Source organism: Equus asinus, chromosome 30 (genome assembly GCF_041296235.1).
Source record: "Equus asinus isolate D_3611 breed Donkey chromosome 30, EquAss-T2T_v2, whole genome shotgun sequence".
Lineage (NCBI taxonomy): Eukaryota > Metazoa > Chordata > Mammalia > Perissodactyla > Equidae > Equus > Equus asinus.
This window is the reverse complement of record NC_091819.1, coordinates 4831728-4857096: the sequence shown is the minus strand read 5'-3', so window position 1 is coordinate 4857096 and position 25369 is coordinate 4831728. Positions and strand designations below refer to the sequence as shown.

The 25369-nt window shown below is 34.2% G+C and overlaps 1 protein-coding gene across 11 annotated transcripts in view; it reads right to left on the bottom strand.

Moving 5' to 3' along the window:
• DENND1B (DENN domain containing 1B) overlaps positions 1-25369 on the bottom strand; it is a 244500-nt gene that overhangs the window by 29913 nt on the left and 189218 nt on the right. For 10 of the 11 annotated variants that reach the window (XM_070501653.1, XM_044762634.2, XM_070501657.1 and 7 more), the window contains 5 exons: positions 13044-13134; positions 6873-6913; positions 6075-6143; positions 1762-1818; positions 798-905 (listed from right to left, as the gene is read on the bottom strand). In XM_070501653.1, the coding sequence (XP_070357754.1) occupies positions 798-905; positions 1762-1818; positions 6075-6143; positions 6873-6913; positions 13044-13134 (366 nt within the window). Of the gene's footprint in view, positions 1-797; positions 906-1761; positions 1819-6074; positions 6144-6872; positions 6914-13032; positions 13135-25369 lie in introns of those variants that run through there. The other variant, XM_044762641.2, reaches the window with a different exon arrangement.

Genomic DNA, 25369 nt, shown 5'->3' with positions numbered 1-25369 from the left:
ATCTCTATTCCTGTAGTATCTGCACACCCAGGAAAGCCACCTGCATTAGAGATGGGTTCTGGTCCCGCTCTGCCAGTAACTACTTACGAGTCCAGTGATGTGACCATTCTGGCTATCGACTTCCATCAATGAAGCTTTGCAGCTGCTTCCAGTGCTATAATTTTGTAACTATAATCCACTCAAGAATTTTTTTAAAAGCTAGTTTTCTAAGGCCACTTAAAATATGACTTGGTGTATACAAATTTTGCTTTGTTACAACCTTCAGAAACAAACTTATGAGGCAAAATCAAAGACACGTAGAGCTATGATTCTGAACACTTTCTCACTTTAGGACAACATTTTAAGCAGTATGTGCAAATAAGCAGAAACTTTAAATATTTATAGCAAATAAAATATCTAACTTTAGAAAAAGACAGACATAAATCACTTCATATTCTAATTTCTACAGATGATTTTAAAGGTCAAATTCTCAGTACAGTCTCATTTTATTTTTGTAATAAAGGAAATGTGTGATTTCCCACTCATCATCAAGCTCCTCATACTCCACAGCAATCACGTTTGTCTCTCCCCTCCCTGGACTATGAGCTCCATAATAAAGGACGCAAGACTGACATCTGGAACTTCTTACTCCCAATCCCCTTGCAGCTTCCCCAGACACCACCTACTCATCTCCCTGACCATAACTGCAGGTTTTCTTATCATATGATACAAAATTAATGGGTGCAAAATTGTTCCTAAAGAATTAATTGGAATCACATAATTTGAGAATTTGGAGACACGAGGGTAAATAACCTTACCTTGGAAAGCTTACGCTTTTCCAGGTTTCCTCCCTTTTCATTGTGTAATGTGTAAACTGGTGTATACTGTACAGAACCAGAACAGGTCCCATAATCTTCCTCATTTTCCTACACAGGAAGAAATATACAAGCAATTATTTTAAATGCTCCTTGTATTACTAAAGTTATTTGATTAATAGACAACGTGTCTGACACAGATGCAAATAACAAAATAACACTTCAGGTATAAGTCTAAAGAACCTATTTAGTAAGAAAGTACATTTTTCTATATTGTGAATTAATAATTTCCAAAATAATGTGACTATTTTGAATAATTTGAATAAAATTTATATGAAGATCATTTACTCTCCATCACTACAATGGAAGTTTTTAAATAGTATTTTTTCTCCAAAGGTAGAAATTCAAGACCTAACAACTAATAAAATCTGCGAAGATGGGATATGTAATCAAATCAAATAGACACATATACACACACATAGATATTCATATGTATGCAATATTCAGAAATCCAAATACACATCATCAAATGCAATCTTTTGTAAACTAAGAACATACTTCAACTTAAAGTAGCTACTATTGGAAAGATCCTATAAAACCAAACGATGGTATTCCTGGTTTAATTCGGCACCAAAGATCAACTTTTTAAAAACTTTCTCAGCTTGAAGCAAGAATTTCAATTGTGATATCAAAGCAATCAACTTTATGAAAACATACATCCTGTTAAAGAATCTTTGAAGATCTCCGCAGTTCTGTGATAAAATATGCAAACAATAAAGAGATTATTCAGTGGATGCATATAGAATGGCAGGTAGTTGCCAGAGGGCTTCTTATGAAAAATACATTCGTGAACAAAGGGCTAAGCATATTTCAAAAGTCATTAAAAACATAAATCTCCTGTGATTTGTAAAGTATAGGCTTCACGCTAACACAAGAATCAAGGTAGAATAAGAAAATGACGACGCACCTTGTGTTTGAGCTTACTCTTCACTTCTTTTATTCCCTGCTTTGCGTGGTTTTTTGCCTAGAAAATGACAACACAAGTGTCTGTCTGGTTTTATTACCACTTAAAAGAATAAGAACACGAAATCTCATTTAACAAAAATTGTTCTCAAATTATTTAGGAAAAAACCTATAATCTAAAACTATTTTCAGGGATACCATACCACTTATTGTTAGACCTAAATTAGTTTGTGAAAACATGACTAGTCTATATGTGCATACAATATCATGCAAAGACTGATTTTCAGCCTATTTTGCCACCTAAACTATAAGAAATACAAAAGAGTCAAGCAGACTACTAATCCCCAGTCTTAATTTGAAACTAACTAGGGCAGAAAAAGAGAAAGCACATCACAGCAGGAGGTTATTTGGGCAAATGTTTGGACTTTAAGAAAATCAGGCAACTTCACAAAACTATAAAAAGTGCTTTTACAGGCAGACACAAGTTGTTATTAGCAGAGCTATCTTAACGTTATTACTATTTCATATATAGTTTTTCTCACAAAAGTTAGAAGTCATTTAACAATTTAAGGGCCATGCTCGTGTTTCATAGGGAATCTGGCTCCAGCACTTGAGCCTCTCAGGTTGTCCTCTCAGGTTGTGTGGGGTATAATTTAACTAAAAGCAACTGGGGGCTTTCAGAACAGCCTTAGCCTCTGTTCCATTGGAAATTCCCACTCACAGTGACCAGAGCGGAATGAAGAGAAAAGAAATTCACATTTACTTTGCGTTTCCTCAGTACGTGACTGGGTGCTGGGTACCTAGCATGCATTATCTCATTTAATCATCACAAGGACTCCACAAAATTAGTGCTATTGTTATTACATTTTACACATAAGGGAAGTGACTCAGAAAGTGTAAGTCCTCATAGCCTAGATTCAAATCCTGGTCATTTAATTCCTAAGTCCAACTTCTTCCCATCTCAAAGGAGACAGAGGAACTAAGGTTTTTAAAATACATCTGCTGAATCTAAGCCTCAAGAGAGAAACAGCATTATGAGTCTCATTCTACAGACATGGCAACTAAGGTCATGTGGACTTAAGACTTTCCATCTCCAAAAGTCCCTGCTCCCTCTATCAAACCAGCCTGCTTTCCCAAGTCACTTCTAGGAAGAGTAAACACGTCTTCCCACGTTCACTGAGAGGAAGAATCTTATTTATTTCCCGTTAATATCTACAGTGCCCAGCAGAGTATTTGGCATGTAGTAACCACCCAAGAAATGTTTTGAACTGAACTAAACAATTATTTCCTTATTGTAAATGAGGCAAAACCAAAATATATTAGACCCAGTAAAATATAACTAAAAAGACAAATAACACTAAAACTATATTTCCATGGTTCTTTAGAATCAATAAAGCATTTTTACTTTCATAATTCTAGTGATAAAGCCACTGATTCTATCTAAAGTGTCCTATATTAATCCCTACATTCCTATTAAGTAAAAATGCACAATTACAAAAAAATACTTCCTGTTCCCATCTCCAAGAATTTGTACCCATCTTTACTCATACTTGGACTATATTCTAGTTTACCTAGATATCCTCTTTCTTTCAAAATCCACCTGATTCACACTCATCTTTTCAGATGCTCCTTGGTGTATAGAGTTGACTCTAGTGTCAGTCAAGGTTCTGAAATTCACGTGCTGATTCATTTAAACGTCCACTGCCCTACTTCCTCCACTGACCTCTTTCAGAGTGTCTGGAAGATGGGTTGCAGGTTCTCTCTGTCCTTTTCAATTTACCAAGCTGAAATTTACCAACAAACAAGCATTCTCTACAGCAAAGCAATTATTTACTTTTGGCTTTGGCTAATAATTTAGAACGCAAACTCCTAACAAGAAATTTGACTTAGAAAATCTGTTAGCCAAATCATGTATGTATTCACTTTGCTGTTGTTTTTAGATTTATAAGAGTATGTATGTTGACTCTAGTTTTCTTTATAGCCCCTATAATAAGCACAGAAAAACAACAGCATAGAAAGCATAGAAAAAATGTTCTCAATATAGGACAAAATCATTATTTCCTCAACAAACACACACTACTTCTGTAGCATGTTCAAAGCACCAAGCAAAGGGACAGTGACACAAATATAAAAGTAGAGCCAGCATCTCTCTTAGGCATAGCACCTGCCGTGCTCACTACTCTAATCCAACAACCACTCAAGGCTAGTTCATGAGAGTACTCAAATAATTTGTTGAATGAATGAAACAGTTAAACACATGGTTCCCAGTGTTAAAAAATTTACTACCTATAGTAAAACAAGGTAAACAAATTCTGTTATACCACGCAAGAAAAATTAGGAGTTTTGTTCACAGCAATTTGTGGTCAAAGGAGGAATTTAAGAGTTCACATTTCAGAATATGAGCAATCTGGAAAGAAGAGTTCTGGACAACTATGAAGGTCACAAATTGACTTATTTACTTGCCCCAAACCTCTTGATTCATGTATGACACGATCACAAGATAAATGATAAAAGTGACTATGTTTTGAAGACCTCAATTTGCCTGAAATTAATTTAGGGAATAATCTTCCAAAGAGTAGAATTTTTCATTTGGGAACATTATACTGTTCCACAAAGAAGGATTCAAAATAAAATACAGATTTGAAGGATAAAAATTTAAAATACAAATAGGTTTTGAACATGTTTGCTTTATTTCTGTGCTTCTATAGAAGATATGAGTGAAATTAAGGAGAAAAACACACACTTAGCAAAATAATACAAAAAAACTTCTCTAAGCCTGAAGGAAAACTTCAAGTATTTGCTCAAGGAACAAAATGAAGGGCACTTGACTGTGAAACCTTTTCTAGAATTTTAAACGTGAGGAATAAGGCTCAATGTTAGTTTGATTTTTCACATGACTGCTATGTTGTATTTCATTGTGAAAAATTAAAATCTCTTCAAAAGCTGTGTATAAATTAAACCACCAGTATTACAGTGAGATAGTGATCTACTCAGAGAGGTTCATAGCAAAGCCATGGAACAACCAAATAAAAGGCAGAGGCTGATGTTTCCAAGGCAAAATGATTACCTCTCCTTACTTTTACTTTATAAGAAGGCTCCAAATAGTTCAGAATTTTGGCACTGTATTTTTGAATCCACTCTGTAGATGAGCTTCCCTGCTATAAAATCTAATCTTTAAAAATATGATTTTTTAAACAGAAATGGTGGCTCCATACATATGAAAACTGTAAGTCAAGAAAAGAATGTTAAGTTCTAAACTTATTAAAATACATTATTCTATTATTAATTCAATCCCATCAATTCATTTCTGAGAAAGCATCTGAAGATAAATTCTTATAAAATCAAAACTACTGCCCTGAATATTTTTAGAAATATAGAATATATATGACCTACTGAACTAAAAAAAAATCTTATTGAATACCAACCCACTAGCTCCTCCCTCAAGAAGCTACTAGTCTTAATATTAGAGATACAGATGTACACAGACAGAATAAGGGCTGAAACAGGCATGTCTCCAGGTCCTACAGGAACACAGAAGAAGGGATATTAACTCTTTTTGCATGGGATTGGGAAAATTTTTTCAGGGGAACTAATGTCTCAAATAAGTCTTACAGGATGGGTTGGTGTTTACTAGATAGATAAAGGCCAAGAAATGGATGTTCCAAGTAGCAGAAATGGCTTGTGTAGAATAGAGAGGCAGAAGAGAACATCTTGAACTCATGAAATGAGGAACACTCAGTACCTTCAGAGACAGGGAGGCTCAGGGGATGGGAGAAATGAATCAGGACACAAGAGGAGTCAGGACTTGAAGGGTCTCAGTTATCATGTTAAGGAGATTTTTATTATTTATTTATTGTTGTTGCTATTGGTATTGTTATTATTTTACTATCAGCCACAGAGAATCACTGAAGAATTTTAATCATGGAGAGTCAAAGTATCTTTGAGGGAAGAGAACTTGCCATATTTTTCTATTTTTTTCTCTTTGAGCCTCAAGTACACAATGAGAATTTAAAATATGTTGAAATAATCAAATCTCTAAAAATAGTACTTCATCATGGACTGTTTCAATCTGAGTGTACAGTGCTAATAGCTTTGAAATAAAATGAAGAACCATTTTTAGATTACATAAAGGAAATATCCTCTCTATACAATGATACAGTTTTAATAACTGAATTTGCTTTGGTCAATATTAACTCTAAATTTTTTAGAAAGCTTATTTAAAAGAAAAATAGAAAATATTCTATATTTCCATGTCTATCTCCTAGGAATACATAAAATTTTATTAATAGAATTTTTAAATATCAAAAGAAAACTTACAAATTTATATGCTGTCCGTACAGCAGGAGTTGCTTTCGTCACTGCTGTGTTGAACAATGCACCTCCTTTCTGCAAAAAAAAAACCCAGAAAAAACATATTTCCAAAAATTTTTGGCCAGATTGTCCTGAAAACAAAGCATTATTAAAAGTATAGAAACAGAGCTTTCCTCACAAGCTAAACAACGTCATACAAAAATTATTTTATGTTTAGTGTTTTCAAGCTTTTATGTACTATAGTAGTTTCACACAAAATGTAAACATTCTACTCTTCTAGTTGGTGTAATACATCATTTAAAAATGCTTTCATCTTTGCAGTTTAGGCAGACTTGGGCAACATGACCAGTAATAGGTATATATTTAAAGCTTAATAAAAATGGAATAACAATCAACTGTTTATCAACTCTTTTAATGCTGGGCGATAAAATCTGCATCTGTGGAAGAGTTTTATACTTAAAAAAAATCACATTAACAAAAGCACATTACCAGAAGTGATAAAACTGCCATCAAACCCTACCACTCCACCTAACTCCTTGTTCTGGAAAATAATATAAGGTGACAGCAAAATCTTGCTTTTCAAAACAAGCCATATTTATCTCTGAATAAAAGCTTTCCCTTTTACAATTTTCTTTATGAATATCAACAAACTATATGCATAAAATAAACATATTTAAAATGTAAGAAAATATGCATTTTATTGACAATAAACAGCATAAGTACAAATAGCATACTTGAACCAAACATTTCTCCACATATTAGAGTGAAAGAAAAAAAAAGGAAACTTTGAAGGCTTATTATTACCTTGACTGTATGCACCCATTGTTGATATGACCTCGGGTTTCCTAGAATATATAAAAATAAGATGTCAGAAATATTTGATCAAAAATAAATCTATAAACCAAAATTTATCAAGAACTATTATTTCCAAGATTTTAGTAAGCAAATTTTATTTATCTGTAATGTTGTGAAAGGAATAATTACATCTTAAGAATTACTAAACTACTTTAATTCCTAGGAAAACAGTAATTAGAATAGACATTTTTCTTTACTCACATGTGAAGCTCATATGTTAAAGTATTCTATGTTCTTTCATTTTAAAATTATCTTCGGAAGGGAAAATATAACTTCTCTTTTGAAATCCAAAATTCCTGTGTCTTTTAAACTGATTTTTCAGTATTTATGTCTATGTTGTTCTGTAAAAGTTTGGCTCTTTTACACAATTACATTCACTTTAAAACAATATTTCAAGTGTACAGGGAAAGAAAAAAAACTAGAAGGGAATTCAGAAATGCAAAGAACCTAGCAAATTTTATTTTAATGCAATTAAATTGCAGTTATGGTTCTGAAAATATTCTCTAGTTGTAAATCCAAATTTGGAAGATATTACCCAGGGAAATATGAAGCGAATGTAGCTTTTAGGCTACCAAACATCATGATTATTAGAAAGCTCAAATGCTGACAAAACCAGTTCTAATAAAACTAGTAACCATATATTTGGCTCCAAATATGATAAATAATTTAGTCAATAAGATGATGTGAGAAGGCAAAAAAAAGGCCACACAACGAACGTTTTATATCAACTGACTTTAGTTAGATTTCATCTACCTTCTTCGTTGTTTAAATGCTTAAATACTCCCATAATAAAAAACAAAGCCCCAACAGCTACTCAGAGACTATTGAGTACAAGGAATCCCTGAAACCGATGGTGTTCTCCTCTTGTATGTGGTTGTGGCTTTTTAACAAATGCACCACCTTGCTGTTACAAAACAGAGGCAGAAGGATCCTAGCCCAAGAATTTCTTTCCAGCTGTTACCTTTGCATCCTTAATCAACATAGGGCAAAAAGTGTCTGGCTCTGGCTCCACTCCTGTACTTAAAGTCTTTCCCTAAGATGTCAAGAAACAACCCTCATTTTGAAAAACATCTCTCAGCACTGCATTGCTCCTTGTTTGGAAGAAGAAATACGGAGAAAATATTTTTTCTAATCTTGTGAAATGATTATAGCAAAATGCATCTACCTAAAACAGCCTATGTAAAAATAATTTGCACTGTGTAAAAAGACATGAGTTTCAGGGGGTATTTGGCCTGACAAATTTTTTCAGTTATATTTCCCTTGTAAAATAGTGAAAAAACCAAGTTATTCTATCAATTTATTTCTCAAGGAGATTTTATTAACAAAAAATAAACAGATTGTCTTTATCCAAATTGTTCATGTACTTTTTACTTTTCTATTAAAAAAAGTTGGGTGGAAATCACATATTTAAGACAGTTATTATTCACAGTATCCTGGAAAAGTGTTTTACTTTCATTCTTTTCCCAAAATGAACTTAAGAAAGCAGAAAGAGAAACACCAACTTGTATATGATAACTATTTAGCATTCTGGAACACCTATCATTCCAGAAAACAATTATTTTTAAACCTCTGAACCACAAACAAAACAGCTATCATAAAACCAGAGCAGTCACAGAAAGGTCAGTGTCTTACTCAGAGTTGTGAGGAATAAAAACAGCTCCTCTTCAGCTCTTTACAGGTGATAAACTGTTTCTACGTACATTATATTATTGGAGTTGTATTCTTTTCCTCTAAAACAGGCAAAGCAGGTGGTGTCACAGGCAGTGCAGTTCAGTGAGAAGGAAGTGGGACCCGCGAGTTCAGGCGCACTCTATCCTGTGTACTATATGATGCGGTACTAGGCCTTAACCTGGCTGCTATATCTTGTATCTGGTACCCAGCACGTCTAGACACACCGTAAATATTAGCTGTTATTATCAGTAACTTGCCAAATGAGAAAACTGAGGTTGTGAGGTGATATATTACTTGCCCAAGTTCACAAAGATAGCAACTGAGAAAGAGTAAAATCTAGGTGTTTTAATGCTTGGTTCATTATTAGTCCTTCAACTCTCAAATGCCACCTCTTAAGACTGCTAAATAAAATATGATGACACAAGTTACATAGAGATTTCCTCTATCACCTCAAAGTAATTACATTAGAAAGAAAAGGAGCTGCTCAAAGCTAATACCTTGAGAAGAAACAGCTGATAGAATCACCAATAATAATCTGGAATTCTGTGGCATAGGAAGTCCCTAAACAAACTGCTCAAGATGATAGGGAAACATGTGGTACAAATTAGGTAGATTCCTGTTAAAAAAATTTTTAAAGGTTAATTGTCTCTAAATTTTAGTGCTTTTAAGATTGAAGGCTCCTACTTCCACAAAGTTTATGAGACAAGCACATTATTCTTTGATAATGTTTTTTTTTAAAGGCTGTTTTTCTTCTTAAAAATGAATCCGAATGCCAAAAAGATCCCTCAGAGTCCTTCTTTTAAAGTAACTGGATTATGGAAATAATAATAAGCATTATTAAGGAAATTCTTAACGTTGTTCTTGTTAATCAAACAAGTGATTTTCTCACACTCAAGGACAAAATATCTTTGTTTTTCACTTGTGCAAAGACTTTCTCTTCAAATGTATTTGCTTAAATTCCAGTAATTTGCAGTTACTTACCAAAAAATGTAAATTGGTCTAAATTGTTCAGTGAGGCCAGAAAACTGCCACTAAAACTGATGATTACCTACCACCCTTCAAATTCCTTTGGTACCTTAGTCAGTAGAAAAAGAAATAGAATTAAATAAATATAAGACTACTCAGATTATATCAGGAAACTACTGAAGAAATGAATGCTATCAGTGGAGGGTAACCACACACTTTTGTATAAAAATCAATCTGAGAATGTGTCTCCTTTTTAAAGTTTAAATAATTGGATGTGGATTTAAGAATTAGTTTTATTTAAATGGAAAAAGAAAATGTGGGTTAAAAAAACATGTTCTTAACTACTCAGTAGTCCTTAGCTGCTTTTCCACACATCAATATTTGTGTTTATCTAACTGCATGCTTTTTTCTACTCATGTTCTCTTTCATTACCTTTTCACCTCTATGGTTAGATCTTCCCTTTACAAATTTCCTGATATTCTCATCACTTTCCTCTTACGTTAAGGTTGAATAGTCTCATGAAATGAATCAGGAGTAACATAGATTTCCTTAACAGTGCTGACCATGGGGACTCCCAGGACAGAAAACTGTTTTGACAATCTGCACGCATTCAGTCTCTGACCATAGTTCTAGATTCACTACGAATCTACGTGTTCTATATTTGACTGTCCTGCACTGTACACTTTTAATCAGAGCCACGATAATTACAAAGCTCCACCATATTCATATTCATTTCATAATGCATGCATTACAGCATATTTATGCATGCATATTAGTAACAAAAATAGTTTATAATATAAACTGCCACTGCAATGACACAGAAAGGAGAGAAATTGGATGCTTCTCTGAAATTCCTAATTATTTTTGCTTACACGAACATAATTTTTTCTTCAGCATCAGTGAATGTTATTTCTCCAATAGCGATCTTTCTGAGGGTTTTACATGTAAAGTCTTCAAAAGAGACAGGAATCTTGCTTTTATCCAATCAGAGTAGAGAAGGCTTGAGTACTGCTCTTGTTTACTGAATGTCTTCTAATTAAGAAGATCTCTTATCAAAGCAATATATTATAGTTATTAAAGCAAGAGCTTTGAAGCCAGGCAGACACATGTTGAGTTCAGACTCTCGCACTACTAGCTGTGTGACCTTGAGCAAATTACTGAGATGAATGCCCTCATAAAAGTAAGGATAATCAAAGTACCTCATAGGATGCTGTGAGGATTAAATGAGATAATATCTACCGAGCACTTACAGGAGCTTCTGCCACATATTCATATTCAATAAGTATGAACAATTATCGTAGTTATTACTATGAGAGAAACAACAGTTATAACAGTTTACTTCTTTGAACAATAGTTCAACCTCATGACACAGACATATTCTTTCTCACAAACGTAGTTTAGATGACAAATGTTTGGAGCTGACCTCTATATTTTATAAAAATATAACCACCATATATTTTTATATGGTTCCAAAAATAGTATATATATATATATTTTATTGGTAAGAACATTACCAATTTTTATTAGATTACTTATCTTTTTATTTCAAATCCTAATGAATTTTGCTTTATTTTCTTCTAAGAATAATCTCTATGTATCTCTAAGATAATAACCTAAAACATAACAATTACAGAATAATACTTGACAGCCAGGAATGATCTTTTAACATACTTTCTTGAGGTACCTATTGAAATTAATACTTGTTGAACTATGCTTTCTTTTTGGATCAGTACTGGCTCCCCCAAATTAAGATAAGAGTTCAAAACCTTTTCCACTTTAAGAAAAAACAACAAAGTGGTTGGCATTAAGTTGTACTGAAAATGCAGAGTCTCTAAGTCAGATGCTAACTGGTGATCAATATTCTCCCAATCAGACTTAGTGAAAAATTTTAATGACCCTCCTCCCAAGCAGAAAAGCCACCACCCCTCTACTGCAGAGATATCTGGACTAACAGTTAAGACTACAGAATTTACCTCTACAAAAGGATCATACTTCTACCCCATTACTGTCACAAGGTGTCATCTTCAATTCCATATAAGATACTATCCCCACAGGTTATAAAGATAATGAGACAGCAGTTATGTAAATACTGACTAGATGCCTCAAGCAATTTGTCCATGAGCTGACAATATTTTGCTTGTTTAAGTTGAAAAGTAAAAAAGCCATATTTTAACAAAAGTTCCATTGAAGCTAAATTTTTACCCATAAGCTGAGGAAAGCAAGGAGCTGAATGAATCCACATTCAGCTTACTTGCTGAGTCAAGTAAACGAAGTTTTTCCCAAAGCTGAGTGCTTCCAATGAAATGCTGTGCTTACATCAGACGAAGGCCCACAAGTGCTTAGCTCATTTGTACCTCTTTCAATGAACAAATTGTCTCAACGGTTTTTATATTTTTATGGTGCAAAAATAAATCTCATTTAAGAATAAAATTAAATTTGGGGAAATCTGTAAATGAATGCTTATTACTATTTGTCTTTCCATGTTTTATTTCTCAATTCTAGCAACTATTTATTCACACAGATTTTTCTTTCCAAATTAAACCTATAGATAAGAGGAAAAAGTTACTATGATACCAGGTGAAGATGAACATCCCAGGGGTTTTTGTTTGTTTAGTTCACCCCAAGTCCAGATCAGTGCCTAGTACATAGGAAACGCAGCAAATACTGGCTGGAGGAATGAATAGGGCATTTCAAGGTCTCAAGCAAAATTCTCTGCAGAGTCAGGACTATACACTAGAGTAATCACTTACAAAGTCTCAGTTCATTAGTCATTAATTGCACAGATAATTATAACACTGGATACGTACATGTCAAACAATGTAATATTTAATTATATTAAAGTTAACTGTATTAAATAAAGATGGGATATCGTCTGTCTGATGTTTCACACACAAAAATAATATGACTCCTTACATTGCTTTAAGTGAAGGCTTTCCACAATGACAAGTGTAAGCACATGGGATGGTAAACTGAAAAATTTTTTCCTAATTGTACAGTGGTCTGCAAAGCAAAAAAAAGTAAAGCCTTCAATAATAATACACTTACTTAAAAATGTAGACGCAGTTGTGGTATTCAAACCTTTCTTTTCTGGATTATATTACAATCTACTATTTTCAACTATAACCTCAGTTCTTTAATTCTAACTCAGTACTGGACATCACTAGTAGTTTTCTAGCAGAGAAAACAAGGCAGTGGGAAAGGCAGGAAGATATAAACTAACTGTATTTCTTATTTCCAGTAATATTAAGAGATTATCCAAGAAAACAAATACCAATTCATGAGACCACCTTAATGCTCTGAATAACACATATCTGGCAAAATAAGTTAAGACTATAGCTCTTATAAGATGAAAAACTGTATCTAAGATATTATATGTTTAGGAGAAAATAGTTGTTTATGAAGTAGATTACATTATACATAAGTGCAAAAATCAAGATAATTGCTATTCAGAAAATGGACAATCACACTGGAACTAGTCTTTACCTCCACAAAAGCCACCTGAAGTGATCTCCTCTTCAAATACATCAGAGAAACCCCTTCCTGCATTTAGTTTTGTCAGTCGACCATCGATAAACTGAAATTAAAAAGTGTCAAATATGTTAACTTTCATTTACTTCATAAGGTCAAAATTTTACTCACATCAAAAATACTAACAGCAGACAATCACATAAATATAAATTATGCACATATATATGGATACACACACATATACGTGACAGGAAAATTCTCAAACAACTGAAACAGCAGGTGCTCAGCAGCTAATTAGTTAAACCACAAATGCACAGCACAGACTCTAAACTTCATTAACAAGAAACAGAAAGAGCAGTAGTCAAGATCACAGGATGATCTGGACAGGTGCTCAGTGCACCACCTCTGCAGAGGGGTTTGCACAAGGCACTGCTGTCATGCCCAGCCTTTTGCCCACAAGGCTGTGTCCTCCCTCACCAGGCCACAGTTTTCTCAGTATCTGACTCATAGCACTGCTGCAAACAAATTAAACTAACCTAGGTAATGTGCTGAGCACACTCTCTGACACAGTAAGCGTCCAAGAAATGTTAGACATTACTCTTTTTGAGATTAACATTAACTTCACCTAGTAAAATAAAACACTCCTCATCTAAACTTTTATGTCCTAAAGCATAACAGAGCACCAGATAATTCTAATCACTTCTCAATAAAATACATACAACTTTCATAATTCCTGGCATATGTATTGATTGATCAGAACTACGATTATCAATTCAAATATAGTTCAGGTAAACATATACTGATTTGACTTGCATAAGGTCGTTTTAAACAATTTTTTTCAGCATTCTCAAAGAAGAGACTGGAGTGGGAAACAGACACTATCAGAAGTACCCAGAGATCCTTTTCAAAATGTAGATACCCAGGCGTAGATACCCAAATGTAGAATTCCATCATCTGTCCCACCCTCTTCCTACATTAACAGCATATCAGAATCTTGAGGATACTGAAACCACATTTTAAAAAATATCCCTAGGTGATTATTTTGCTGACCAACTCCAGGTGTAAACCAATGACATATTTTGCATACATACGTATTGCTGGCACTTGGTTATTTTTTATTTTGCTGATCTGTGGCATCTGAAATTTGTATCTCTTGGATCATGAAAAATCTTATAAATGTTTTGAGGTTTCTCCATTCATAATGAAGGTGAAGTGTCTTTAAGGTTCCCTTGCATAAGAGGTAGAGGATAATATAAGAAAGATTTAAATGATGTCTGAATGGTAGATTTGAAGATTTGAGGATTAACACAAAATGTTCATTTTCATCCTGGAATTACTTAATCCTAGCCACAATGTTTTCACGCTAGAAATGTAAAATTTAGCTGAATTAAAATGCAGTAGCTTAACTTTTCAAAAATTTTCACACCTTGCCTTAGTTTTCTATTTAAATGGTCAATGGACAAAACTAATAGAGAGGAGTTGTATAGCGCAATTCAGTATTCCTCAGGCGGCACCTTAAGATAATTAATAGCAGTAAGTTACATCGGTTCTAAATAATTGAGATAGAAATCTCTTGCAGACCAAAATTAAGAAAGAATGGCAAATGAGCCAACAGATTGCTCTTGCAAATGTGGTTACCTACCTGTTTATTACCACAGAATGGTTTTGACCAGAAAAGTGGTAAGATGGGTTTAAACAGACATAGCCTAAAAGGATACAGTCGTGGCTTGCTTTTACAATATGAATTGCTCTCATAAAAATCAGAACTCTTTGAAGGCAGAGACCATAGATTACCCATTTTTATATTCTCATTGTGCTTAGCACGCAAGAAGTTTCTGACAGTATAAATGAAAATGACCATGGAGTTTGGAGTATGAAAGGCCTGCATCACAACTCTGCCACTTATCAGGCTTTATGATCTTGGCCAACTTGCCATTTCTGAGACTGTTTCCCCTTCTGTAAAATGGGAAAAATAAATACCTTATGGCGTTTTTGAGAGTTAGTTAAAATAATATGAACCGCCCATATTGGAGGCACAGAATAAATGTTAATAAAGTCCACTTTTCCTACTACTACCATCTTTTCCATCTCTATCAATTTCTGAGCTTCGTGAGTGAAGCATGAGTGTCTTTCTCATGTATGCATCTTCGACACGTGGCAAAATGCCTACCATATAGTTTGAAATGAATAAATGTTTGCTGAAAGATTGAAGTATACTGAAACAATGCTAAAGGTCATATACTTCACACGGTTTTAAAGTTAAATAATTATAATACATGGAATTACTCACTTATTCTATCTGAGATAAAAGGTGGTAACCTATAATGTTAGTGTTTTTGCTACATATAGTAAGTGGTTAATTTGAAAATAAAGCAGTTTAAAATGATTGTAAAATTTGACTTGCACACATTTTCAACACAGCATTATAAATCAAACTAAAGTGATCTAATTTGACGGACTAAGTATCATTTTCAAAAAAAATAAGGTGAAGCAAAATGATAAATTTAAAGTAATACATTACTGACAAATGGAACGAACTAAGACATCTTTTAAAGGACTTAATTTGCTTTAAAAGATTAAGACTACAAGACTTTTTAAAAGGTTTTCATTTTTGTGTTTACTGGAAATAATCCATCCATTTTAGTTTGGGTGGAACAGTTCAAGTCTAAAAAGAGATAAATTCCAAAACTATTTACTGATTATGCGTTTTTGAGCATGAGTAACTACTTCATGTTACTAAACCAGTGCTTTGAGCCAAGAGAAATTAATCACTTGGTAAAATGCCACGTGTTATCACTGATTCTGCAAACAATCCTGTCAGTGACCATCAGACACTTATCAACATACATACTTAATGAAAATGTTTGTTCTTAAACTGAAAGATTCATTTTCTGTACACACATGCACATATTATATATACACACAAATACAGACACCCAAGAATAAACTGAAATGTGGTATTAAAGGAGAGGAAGGCTGAAGGTATGAGTTCCCTAACCTCCTTTTTCTATTTTTGATTCAATAACAGTTTTTTCCCCAAGTGGAGGTGGTTCATGGCCGCACCACTCTAATAACTCAGGAGCACTTTATAGCAAGTGAAAAAGATAAGAACATTTTTAGCTACTGTTGCACAGAAATAATTTTGAACTCAAAAATATTATCTGTTGGAAAAGCTATGATATAACAATGTGCTGTAAACTGTTGCTTGATTAATAGCTACCCATATATCATTTAGTAAACGTGTATCTTTAGGTAATTGGAAGATACAGGTTTTGGAAAAATTAGTTTGGTATGGCAAGTAATGACAAATAATGACGAATAACTGTTAACAATGAAAGAGCTAAAGACATAACACAATATTAGGTTGCAAGCAGATTTTTAAAGAAATTTAAAAGCATGCTTTAAGCTGATACTTTTTACATAAATCTTTATATTTTGCTTTTTATTCCAGAAGTGAAAATTAAAAACCTGACATGCTAATCACATCAAAAACATAAATAACATAATTGAAAATCTCAAAGAAATTCATAGACATAATTCCACAGTATGGATTCCATAATTTTACTATAAATTACAAATAAAATTGATTTAAATAAGAATATATATAATTCTCAAGATCAATAATATTATTCCTCTAAGTCATCAATAATTTTAAGAACTGGATTTTGTTAATCCTTATGACATGATCTTAAAGTAGTGTGACAACAGGTTACAAGATAAATGTTTCGAAGCAGCAAAAGTGCTCCCTGCTACTCTTTTCGACATTGATATCATTAAGGTTTTTCAAAGCACTTTCAACTTCTAACCATCTTAATCAGAAAATGAGTCAATTCAAAGGAATTATCTATTGTTTTAAATGCCCTTTAGTAAACAATACTGCTACATCAAAATAAACATTCACCACCTCAATTTTTAAAATACAATTAAATATAAAATGAATACTTTAAAAAATGCAATAAAATATAAAGAATAGACTTGATGGCAAGCTTCTTTACACAAAATATAAAGAATATATTCTGATCAGATTCATGGATAAAACTTGAATATATGGCCAGTACTGGTAGGAATGTATCTTTCCACTAAGAGAGAAATTGTATGCTTTTCACAATTCTTTAATTCTTCACCAGTCACCGCATTTCTGCAAAATAAGTTATGCTATTAAAATGCAAAATAAAATCCAAACTAAGTTATGCTATTAATTAGCATTCTAAATGCCTTTAGTGGTCTAGACATATGTTATATAAACATTTAATTGCAATCAATCCATCCAAACTCTGAGGATGACAATAATTAAACTTTAAGATTCCTTTATCATTTTAAAGAAATATTTGATTTTTTTAAAAAGTTCATAAAAAAGATTGTTCTGGGGAGAGAGGGTCAGTGGTGCAATTCTTTACCAAGCTGGGGAAGAGGGAAGATGGAGTGCTGTTTTCATGCTAACGTGACAATCCCGTTACTGAAGCAAAGCAGCGGAGACACCGGAGCGACGCAACAAACAAACCTACACCCCAAATTCCTTCTTCAGTCTGGAGGAAAAACCACCACATCTCAAAACTTTACCTCCTATTAGAAACCCTTCTTGGGCACAAAGATAAGATGGCTAATTTAATAAAATTAAAGTCTTGAATATATTTTTTAATGAATCAGAAATCTTTAGCAATTTAAAGAAAAGATTTAAATACAGTAAAAAATTACTTATAAAACACATTAATTTCTTATGGATCTTTAAAATTTCCTTTCTATATAATGCTTTGGGATAAAAAAATATGTAGTCTAATTTAAATATTTCTTCTTATAAATGCTCGGTAAACCTTGACAGGTTAATGAAAACTCCACTCAAGTGTTACAATAAATTAAATCAACAGTTATTTATAGACACCTGCTAAATTCTGTTAAAGGCATTCCATTAGTAGCCATATATAAACAGAAACTGCTACAACAAGTGGGAATAAGGTAGGTCAGTTTAGAGGTAAACCAAGAGAATTAAGTATGTGAAAGAATAGGAATAAATTGTTTTTATAACATTTCAAAGATTAGGTAATCACTTGGCTGTAAGTATAGTAAATTAGACTTCCATGGTACAGTGAACAGGAAAACACTTTGAGTGTTTGAGTATAAAAAGCCCATTCAGTGTAATTTATTATTAGAATTAATAACTTAAAACAACATTAATGGGACAATAGTACCTTCCAGGAAATACCAACAGACAGACATTAAATAATTTGCATCAGAATGGAGTCTGTTGAACTTCATGACCAGCAGACCAAAGAATTAGTTAATTCATTCAATAAATATTTAATTGAATGTTTATGCCAGGCACTTTTTTAGATACCTGAAATACAGAAATGAATGAAACAGACAAAAAATATAGCCCTCATGATGCTTAAAGATCTAGTAGGGGAGCGGAGGAGTAATAGCATGAAATAAGAAATGCAATAAATTATGTAGGATGTTAGAAAGTGATGAGTGTTGGAAAATAAAATAGAATTGCATAAGGGAGGTTGGGGAGTGTTGGGCAGGAAACTTTAGATTTTAAATACAGTGATCAGGATAGATATGACGAAGATGACATGTGAGCCAAGGCTTGAAAGCAGTGAGGAAGTAAGTGGTTTACAGGAGAAGAGGATTCTAGGACAAGGGAAACGCCAGCATACAGACCGCACTGAAACAGGAGAGTGCACATCCTCAGGAGGCCTGTACAAAGCTCCAGGAGCCAGAGAAAAACCAATCGCCCATGATGACTGTTCTCACGTTAATTCATACTCTCCAATCTCAAATGCCTCTGAATGATGCCAAACAATTCTACTTTCTCTCCAGTCCATTCACTATCTCATTTATCTCATATCTTCTCTTTCCTTAAATGTCCAACCTCCACCCCCATTCTCTCTCAGCTGATGACATTGCTTCCTAATTTCACTGAAAAAAAACCCTGAAGCAATTAAAAGAGAAATTCTGCAAGCTGTAAGCATCACATTTGCCTGCTTCCTCCATCTCCTCCTCCCACAGACTGCCTTCTCTTGTAATGCATGAAGTATCTGTGCTCCTCGCAAAGACCCACTCCTCTAACAATTTTTTCTCCTTTCTCCTGAATACAGTTTTCTTTCTCTACTAGATCCTCCCAATAGCTTACAAACAATGTGTTATTTTTCTTCTCGACCCCACTTACTTCTCTAGCTATGTCCATTACTTGTTCCTTTTATAGTAAAACTCAAAAGAGCTGTCAGGACTTTTGTCTCCACACTTCTCCTTCCACGCTTCAATCACAATTTCTTCCTCAACACTTCAGCAAAACTGCTCTTGCTGAGGTACTCCTATCTCCACCTTACTAAATCCAGTGGTCAGTTCCAAGTCTTTGTTGTAATTAACTTGTGGCGAGCATTTCACAGCGCTGATCCTTTCCTCCTTGGTATTCTTTCTCTACGTGGCTGCAGTGATAACTACTATCCTGAATTCTCTCCTACCTCACTGGCCACTCACTCTTTCTGGCCTCCTTTGCTGTTGTCCTCTGCTACTGTCCAGTCGCTGGACCTCTTGTCATTTCCATTTATACTCGTTTGGTTATTTCACTTGGTCTCCAGTCTAACGGTTTTAAATACTTTAAATACTATCTATATGCTGATGACTCGCAAATCTCCAGTGTAATCTCCTCTGCCTCATTTATCCATTTGCCTAACCAATACCCCACTTGGAAACAGATGTCTAATAGACATCTCAGACTGAACATGTCCAAAATTTAACTCTTATTCTCACCAAAATCTCTCCTGCCCACAATCTTCTCCATTTCAATAAAATGACAACTACATCCTACCAGTTTCTTGGATGAGAAATCGTGGAATCACCTGTGACTCATCTTTCTCTCACACTTCATATTAAATCTTTCAGAACATCCACATACTTTATATTCGAAATAGATCCATATTCTGACCAGTTCTCATCATATCTTCTACCAACCAGTTCCAAATTGCAATCACTTCTCACCTAGATTACAGCAATAACCATCTAAATCTTTGACCACCCTACAAGACGCTGCTCAAATGCCACATTCTCCATGAAATCTACACTGACTACACCATTTCAAACTGCAATTTCACCCTGACCCCTAGTAGTCCCCCTGTCCTGTTCTATTTACTTTTCCATAGTACTCACCATCTTTTAACATTCTACATAACTTATTTAATTTACTGTCTGTCCCCTTCCCACTAGAAATAAAAGATTCACAAAGTCATACATTTTTTTCTGCTTTGTTCTCTGATGTATCCCAGCATCCAGAACACTACCTAGTATATAGTAGACACTCGAATTATACTGGTGAGAGAATGAATAAAGAATACTTACATGAGTGTTTCGAAAACTTTTGTATGCATAATTTTCATAGTATTTCATTAATAATGCAGATTCCTGGGTTTTAATCCAGGCCTCCTGAATCAGGAACTCTGAAGGTGAGACTCAAGAATATACATCTTTAATAGACTTTCTAGGTAAATCTGATGCAGGTGGTTTGAGACCACATTTAGAGAAAACACTGCTTAGGATACTACTCGAAATTAGTTTACAAAGGATGCTGAAAAAAATGTATATTCTTTGTCCTGATAAGATATCTCCCCTGCGCACTCCTTCCTTCTGCCAGTAAGTCTTTGTATATTCACTATGTCCCATTTTATTTTTATTCCTTTCTCATGTTATCAAATATATGCTTGATACAGCTACTATCTTCCATCCATTCATATGTCAAATGTTTCCTAATACTCCAAACCTGTTGAATCTTTAGTACTAGTAATGCATGTGTTGATCTTAGCTATAGATTACATACCATAAATAACTATCACATGTATTTTTAAAAAGATTAAGAGGAAAATGTAGAAATTTATGTTAAAAGCTTTCTAAAATCTTCCAAAATCTCTAGGTAACATAAAAGGAAAACATCTGGCTTTTGACCCACTCCTTTTAACCAAAGTCTTATTAAGTCAGAGAAAGTGGGTCATAGTACAAAATACAGAGAGAGCTCAGGATCTCATAGAATTTGCACTTCTGCACACTATACCATTATGTGAATCCAGGTTTAAAATTATACACACCACTCAATTTAAAAGTGAGTAACATTTGACTCCTACAATTTTTGGATTATCCCTAATGAGTTCCATTATATTCAATTTTATAAGCACTTTATCAGAACTGTCAAAACATTTTCATGCCTATTCCTTATAATAAGGGAGTCACTCAGAAGTTTGATTTCTTTATTTAACAATATTATGTGCCTATTAAACATTAGATATTAGGATACAAAAACACTTAAAAAATGATCCTTGTCTTTATAGAGCCTATGACTAAAGAAGGAGATAAAGAAACCAATGAATATTATATAGTGCAAACCCAAAACGCTGAAAGGAAAGGAATTTATAGAAGATTGGGAGGTCAAGAAGCTGGAAAAGGGACATCTGAACTGAGTATTGAATGACTGCGTTGGGTAATGTAAAGGACAGTAAATCCTTTTTTGACAGTAAGGGACAGTAAATCTTAATGGCTCCCTGGATCCACATCCTGACTCTACCATACACTAGCTACTGTGTAAACTCTCAGCAAGTTATTTAACCCCCCTATAATTTAGGTTTATAACCTACAAAGTCACAGTAATAATGTAATGATACGGTTATTGTGGAGACTAAACCAGATTAGATAAAGCATTCAAATAGTACCCAGCATAAGTCAGTACCCAAGAAACATTATTTTTATTTATTTATAATTACTATCATTCATTCTCTCATTATTTATTAAACATCTATTACAATTCAAGTTCAGAAGCATAAAGACATGAAGCCATCTTCAAAGACCAAATAGCAAATCATTCAGAATGGCTGTTGCAAGGGTATTTCGAGAAGTATTGGAGAAAATATTAGAGAGACAGAAGCCAGAAGATGAAGAAATTTGTGTGCCAGGTTGGGGTTTGAACTTCATCCTAAATAATAATGGAAAAGATATAAGACTCTCAGAAAGAACATTCCCCAAACAGAATGGAGAATGGCTTGAAAGGGGAGCTAAATGAAAGAACATAAAACCAGTTAAACAACCTAAGTCACTGACACTGAAATTGGAGAGAATCAAACAGATAAATCTAAGTAGTATTTAGAAAGCAGAATCGATGGAACATAGTAAACAACCGGAAATTGGGTGCAAGAAGGGTTGGCAGTGACAGCATGAGCAAAGGTGACTTTTAATTTTCTGGTTTAGGCAACAAGGTAGCACTAGTTCCCAAAAGAAGTGCTGCAGGTGGGTCCAGTGTGTGCATATGTATACAGACATGCGTATGTACAGGGGTGAGGACTGCATTTGTAAGGGAGTGCATATGTATAGAGATACATACACACACACACTTACATTAATATAGGTCTAGGGTATAGATATATTTGGGACTCATCATATATAGGTAATTAACACGGTTATGGTCTTACATCAGAAAACCCAGTGACATGGTATGAGTTAGAGAAGTAGAGGTCTGAGGATGAAGCCAAGAGGACTGCAACAGGTAGGGATAGGTAGAAAGCAAGCACAACTATAAAGGACACTGAAGGAACTGCCTAGAGAAACAGGAGGAAAAAGGAAGTTATATCACAGATGAAAAGACACTAGAGTATTATAAGAAGTATTAGTAGTCAATATGCCAATAAAGAAGTCTACAAAAAAGGCATATTTAAGAAGAATAAAGCAAGGATTCTCCTCCTCTTCATTGCAACTGTAAAAACAAAAGCTCTCCTCTCATGAGAAACCATGGATAATAGGATAATAATGCAGAAAGGATAATAATGATGGCACGAAGACACTCTAGTAAGAAGACATTAAGTGCCTGAATTAGAATGTTCTATTGGTGTTTTTTGGCAATTTGTTTAAACTTTTTATTTTGAAATCATTTTAGATTTGCAGAAATGTTGCAAGTGCTATTAACAATGGGGTAAGCATGCCCCTAGTGACACACAATGGTGAGACCAGGAACTCAAGGCCAAAGAACGAATATGGTGAAAACTTAAAACTGAAAACTTAATTTTACTTGAAGATGAAGGAGGGTGGAGGAGGGTAATTTATTTAAAATATTTTCACTTTAAAATAAACATGGCTATATTGTGGTAAAGAATGCACAAAGTGTATACACATTTTAGAAAAGTTCAGACGGCTTCCTGAAATGCTACGCTTTTCAGTGGGCTCCTAGAGCCACACCCCCACTCTTTTTAAAAACATGTTGTCCTTTACCATGAGGGGCACTTTCTTGGATGGAGAAGTTTGAGAAAGAGACATTCATATTAGCTTATGGAAGGTAGGAAAGGGTTTCAGAGGAATACTACAAGAGGTTTTCTCATTTGAATCTTCTCTATCATTTTCTTCCCTGATAAACTTAGAATATGTACAAGCAAAATTATTTTGGGAAAAAAAATCTATTACCATCTATTTGAACTCTTTCACTACTATATACATTTCTTAACAATAATCTAGACTGGCAGCTAAAAGAAGGTCTATACTCATGGAGACCTCCTAAGTTTGCTGTTCTAGACCAGGCTCTTCGGTTCCCACACTGAGTTCAGTCATGGTCCTTAGCCATGGAGAGTGCAAAATAAAATGAGCGGAAAAAACTTTAGTTCCAGGGGCCTTAATTACAAACAATACATATATACACAAAAATAATTTCCTTTATTGTGTTAGTGCAATATGAGATAAAGGTAAGAGACCTAAAAATAATGGCTTAAATCTTTGTAAAGCTGCTAGCTAAAGAAAGTGGTGATGTCAGAGTTGTGGATTTAAGAAGCTGTTTCTGGGATTCCTTCCAAATCCATTATCTAAAGAGGAATTTATCCAAATGGAGCCAACTATCATCACTCTAAGCTATGTTTATTTCATGAAATCACGGAATGTTAGAGCCGAAAGGTATCTCAAACTCAGTGACCTTTCAGTCTAACTCAGGTTACAGACGCAGAAACTGAGGCCCAAAGAGGTTAAGAAGTCAACTGCCAATGAAAACACAGCTTATTACTGGCTAATCTGGAAACATTAAAAAATGTTTTTATACAATACTTAGATAATTTAAATAATAACTTAAATAATAGTTTAAATAATAATGATAAAGCAAACTACCAGAACATTCCCTTCCTTAGAAGGTCCTTCCCTGTGTGCCCCTCCCCCTCCACAGAAAAGACCACAAACCTCCATTTATCTTCTCCTTGTCTGTCTTTACAGTTTTACCACAAGAATGTTTCTTTTTCTTGCTGTTGAACATTACATAAAAGGACTCATCGTATTACTTCTTCAGTGACTTGTTCCTTACATTTAACTCATTCATATTCAGTTCTGCTGCAGCTCATTCATTTCCCTGCCATACAGTGTTCTATTGTATGAATGTAACAATTTATTCATTTTAATACTGATGAATGTCTAGATTATTAGCAGTATTTTGATATTATGAGCAATTTTGATGAATGACTTTGGTGTAGAATTCAGAGTGAAATTGCTGGCTCAGGAAATTTACAAGTTTAACTTTACGTGGTAATGCCAAAGCGTTTTCTAAACAAACTGTGCAAATTTACACTCCCACAAACAGTTAAAACTTGGTCCCTTGCTCCACGCCTTTGCCAAAATTTCAGATTTTCAAGTTTTTAAGAGTGGGCCAATCTGGTGAGTATGAGGTGATATTTCATTGCTTTTTATTGGATGGTCTCTAATTAAAAATGAGGTTGATGATCTTGCATATCTTTATTAGCCATTCAGGTTTCCTCATTTGCATGTGCTTATTCAAGTCTTTTGCATAATTATATTGAGTATGTCTTTTACTGACATGCAGGAGTTTTTAACACCCTAGATTCTAAATCCTTGGGTGGGGGCCGGCCCAGGTAGCGCAGTGGTTAAGTGCACACGCTCTGCTTCGACGGCCCGGGGTTCACCGGTTCGGATCCCAGCTGCAAATATGGCACCACTTGTTAAGCCATGCTGTGGCAGGTGTCCCACATATGAAGTAGAGGAAGATGGGCATGGATGTTAGCTCAGGGCCAGCCTTCCTCAGCAAAAAGAGCAAGATTGGCAACAGATGTTAGCTCAGGGCTAATCTTCCTCCAAATAAATAAATAAATAAAACAAAATAAATCCTTGGCTGGTTCACATGCACTGCAAAATGGTATCTTTTCATGACCAAAAGTCCTTAATTTTAACGAAGTCAAATTTCTTAAGCTATTTGTTTATGTCTTAAGAAACTTGTCTCTACCCTCAAAGCAATAAAAATAATGTCAGTTTGGTGTCTTCCTTTCTAAATCTTTATACATTTTTGGTAGGAGAGGCTAAATTGTATAAGCTAGGAGTTCCAGTGGTAA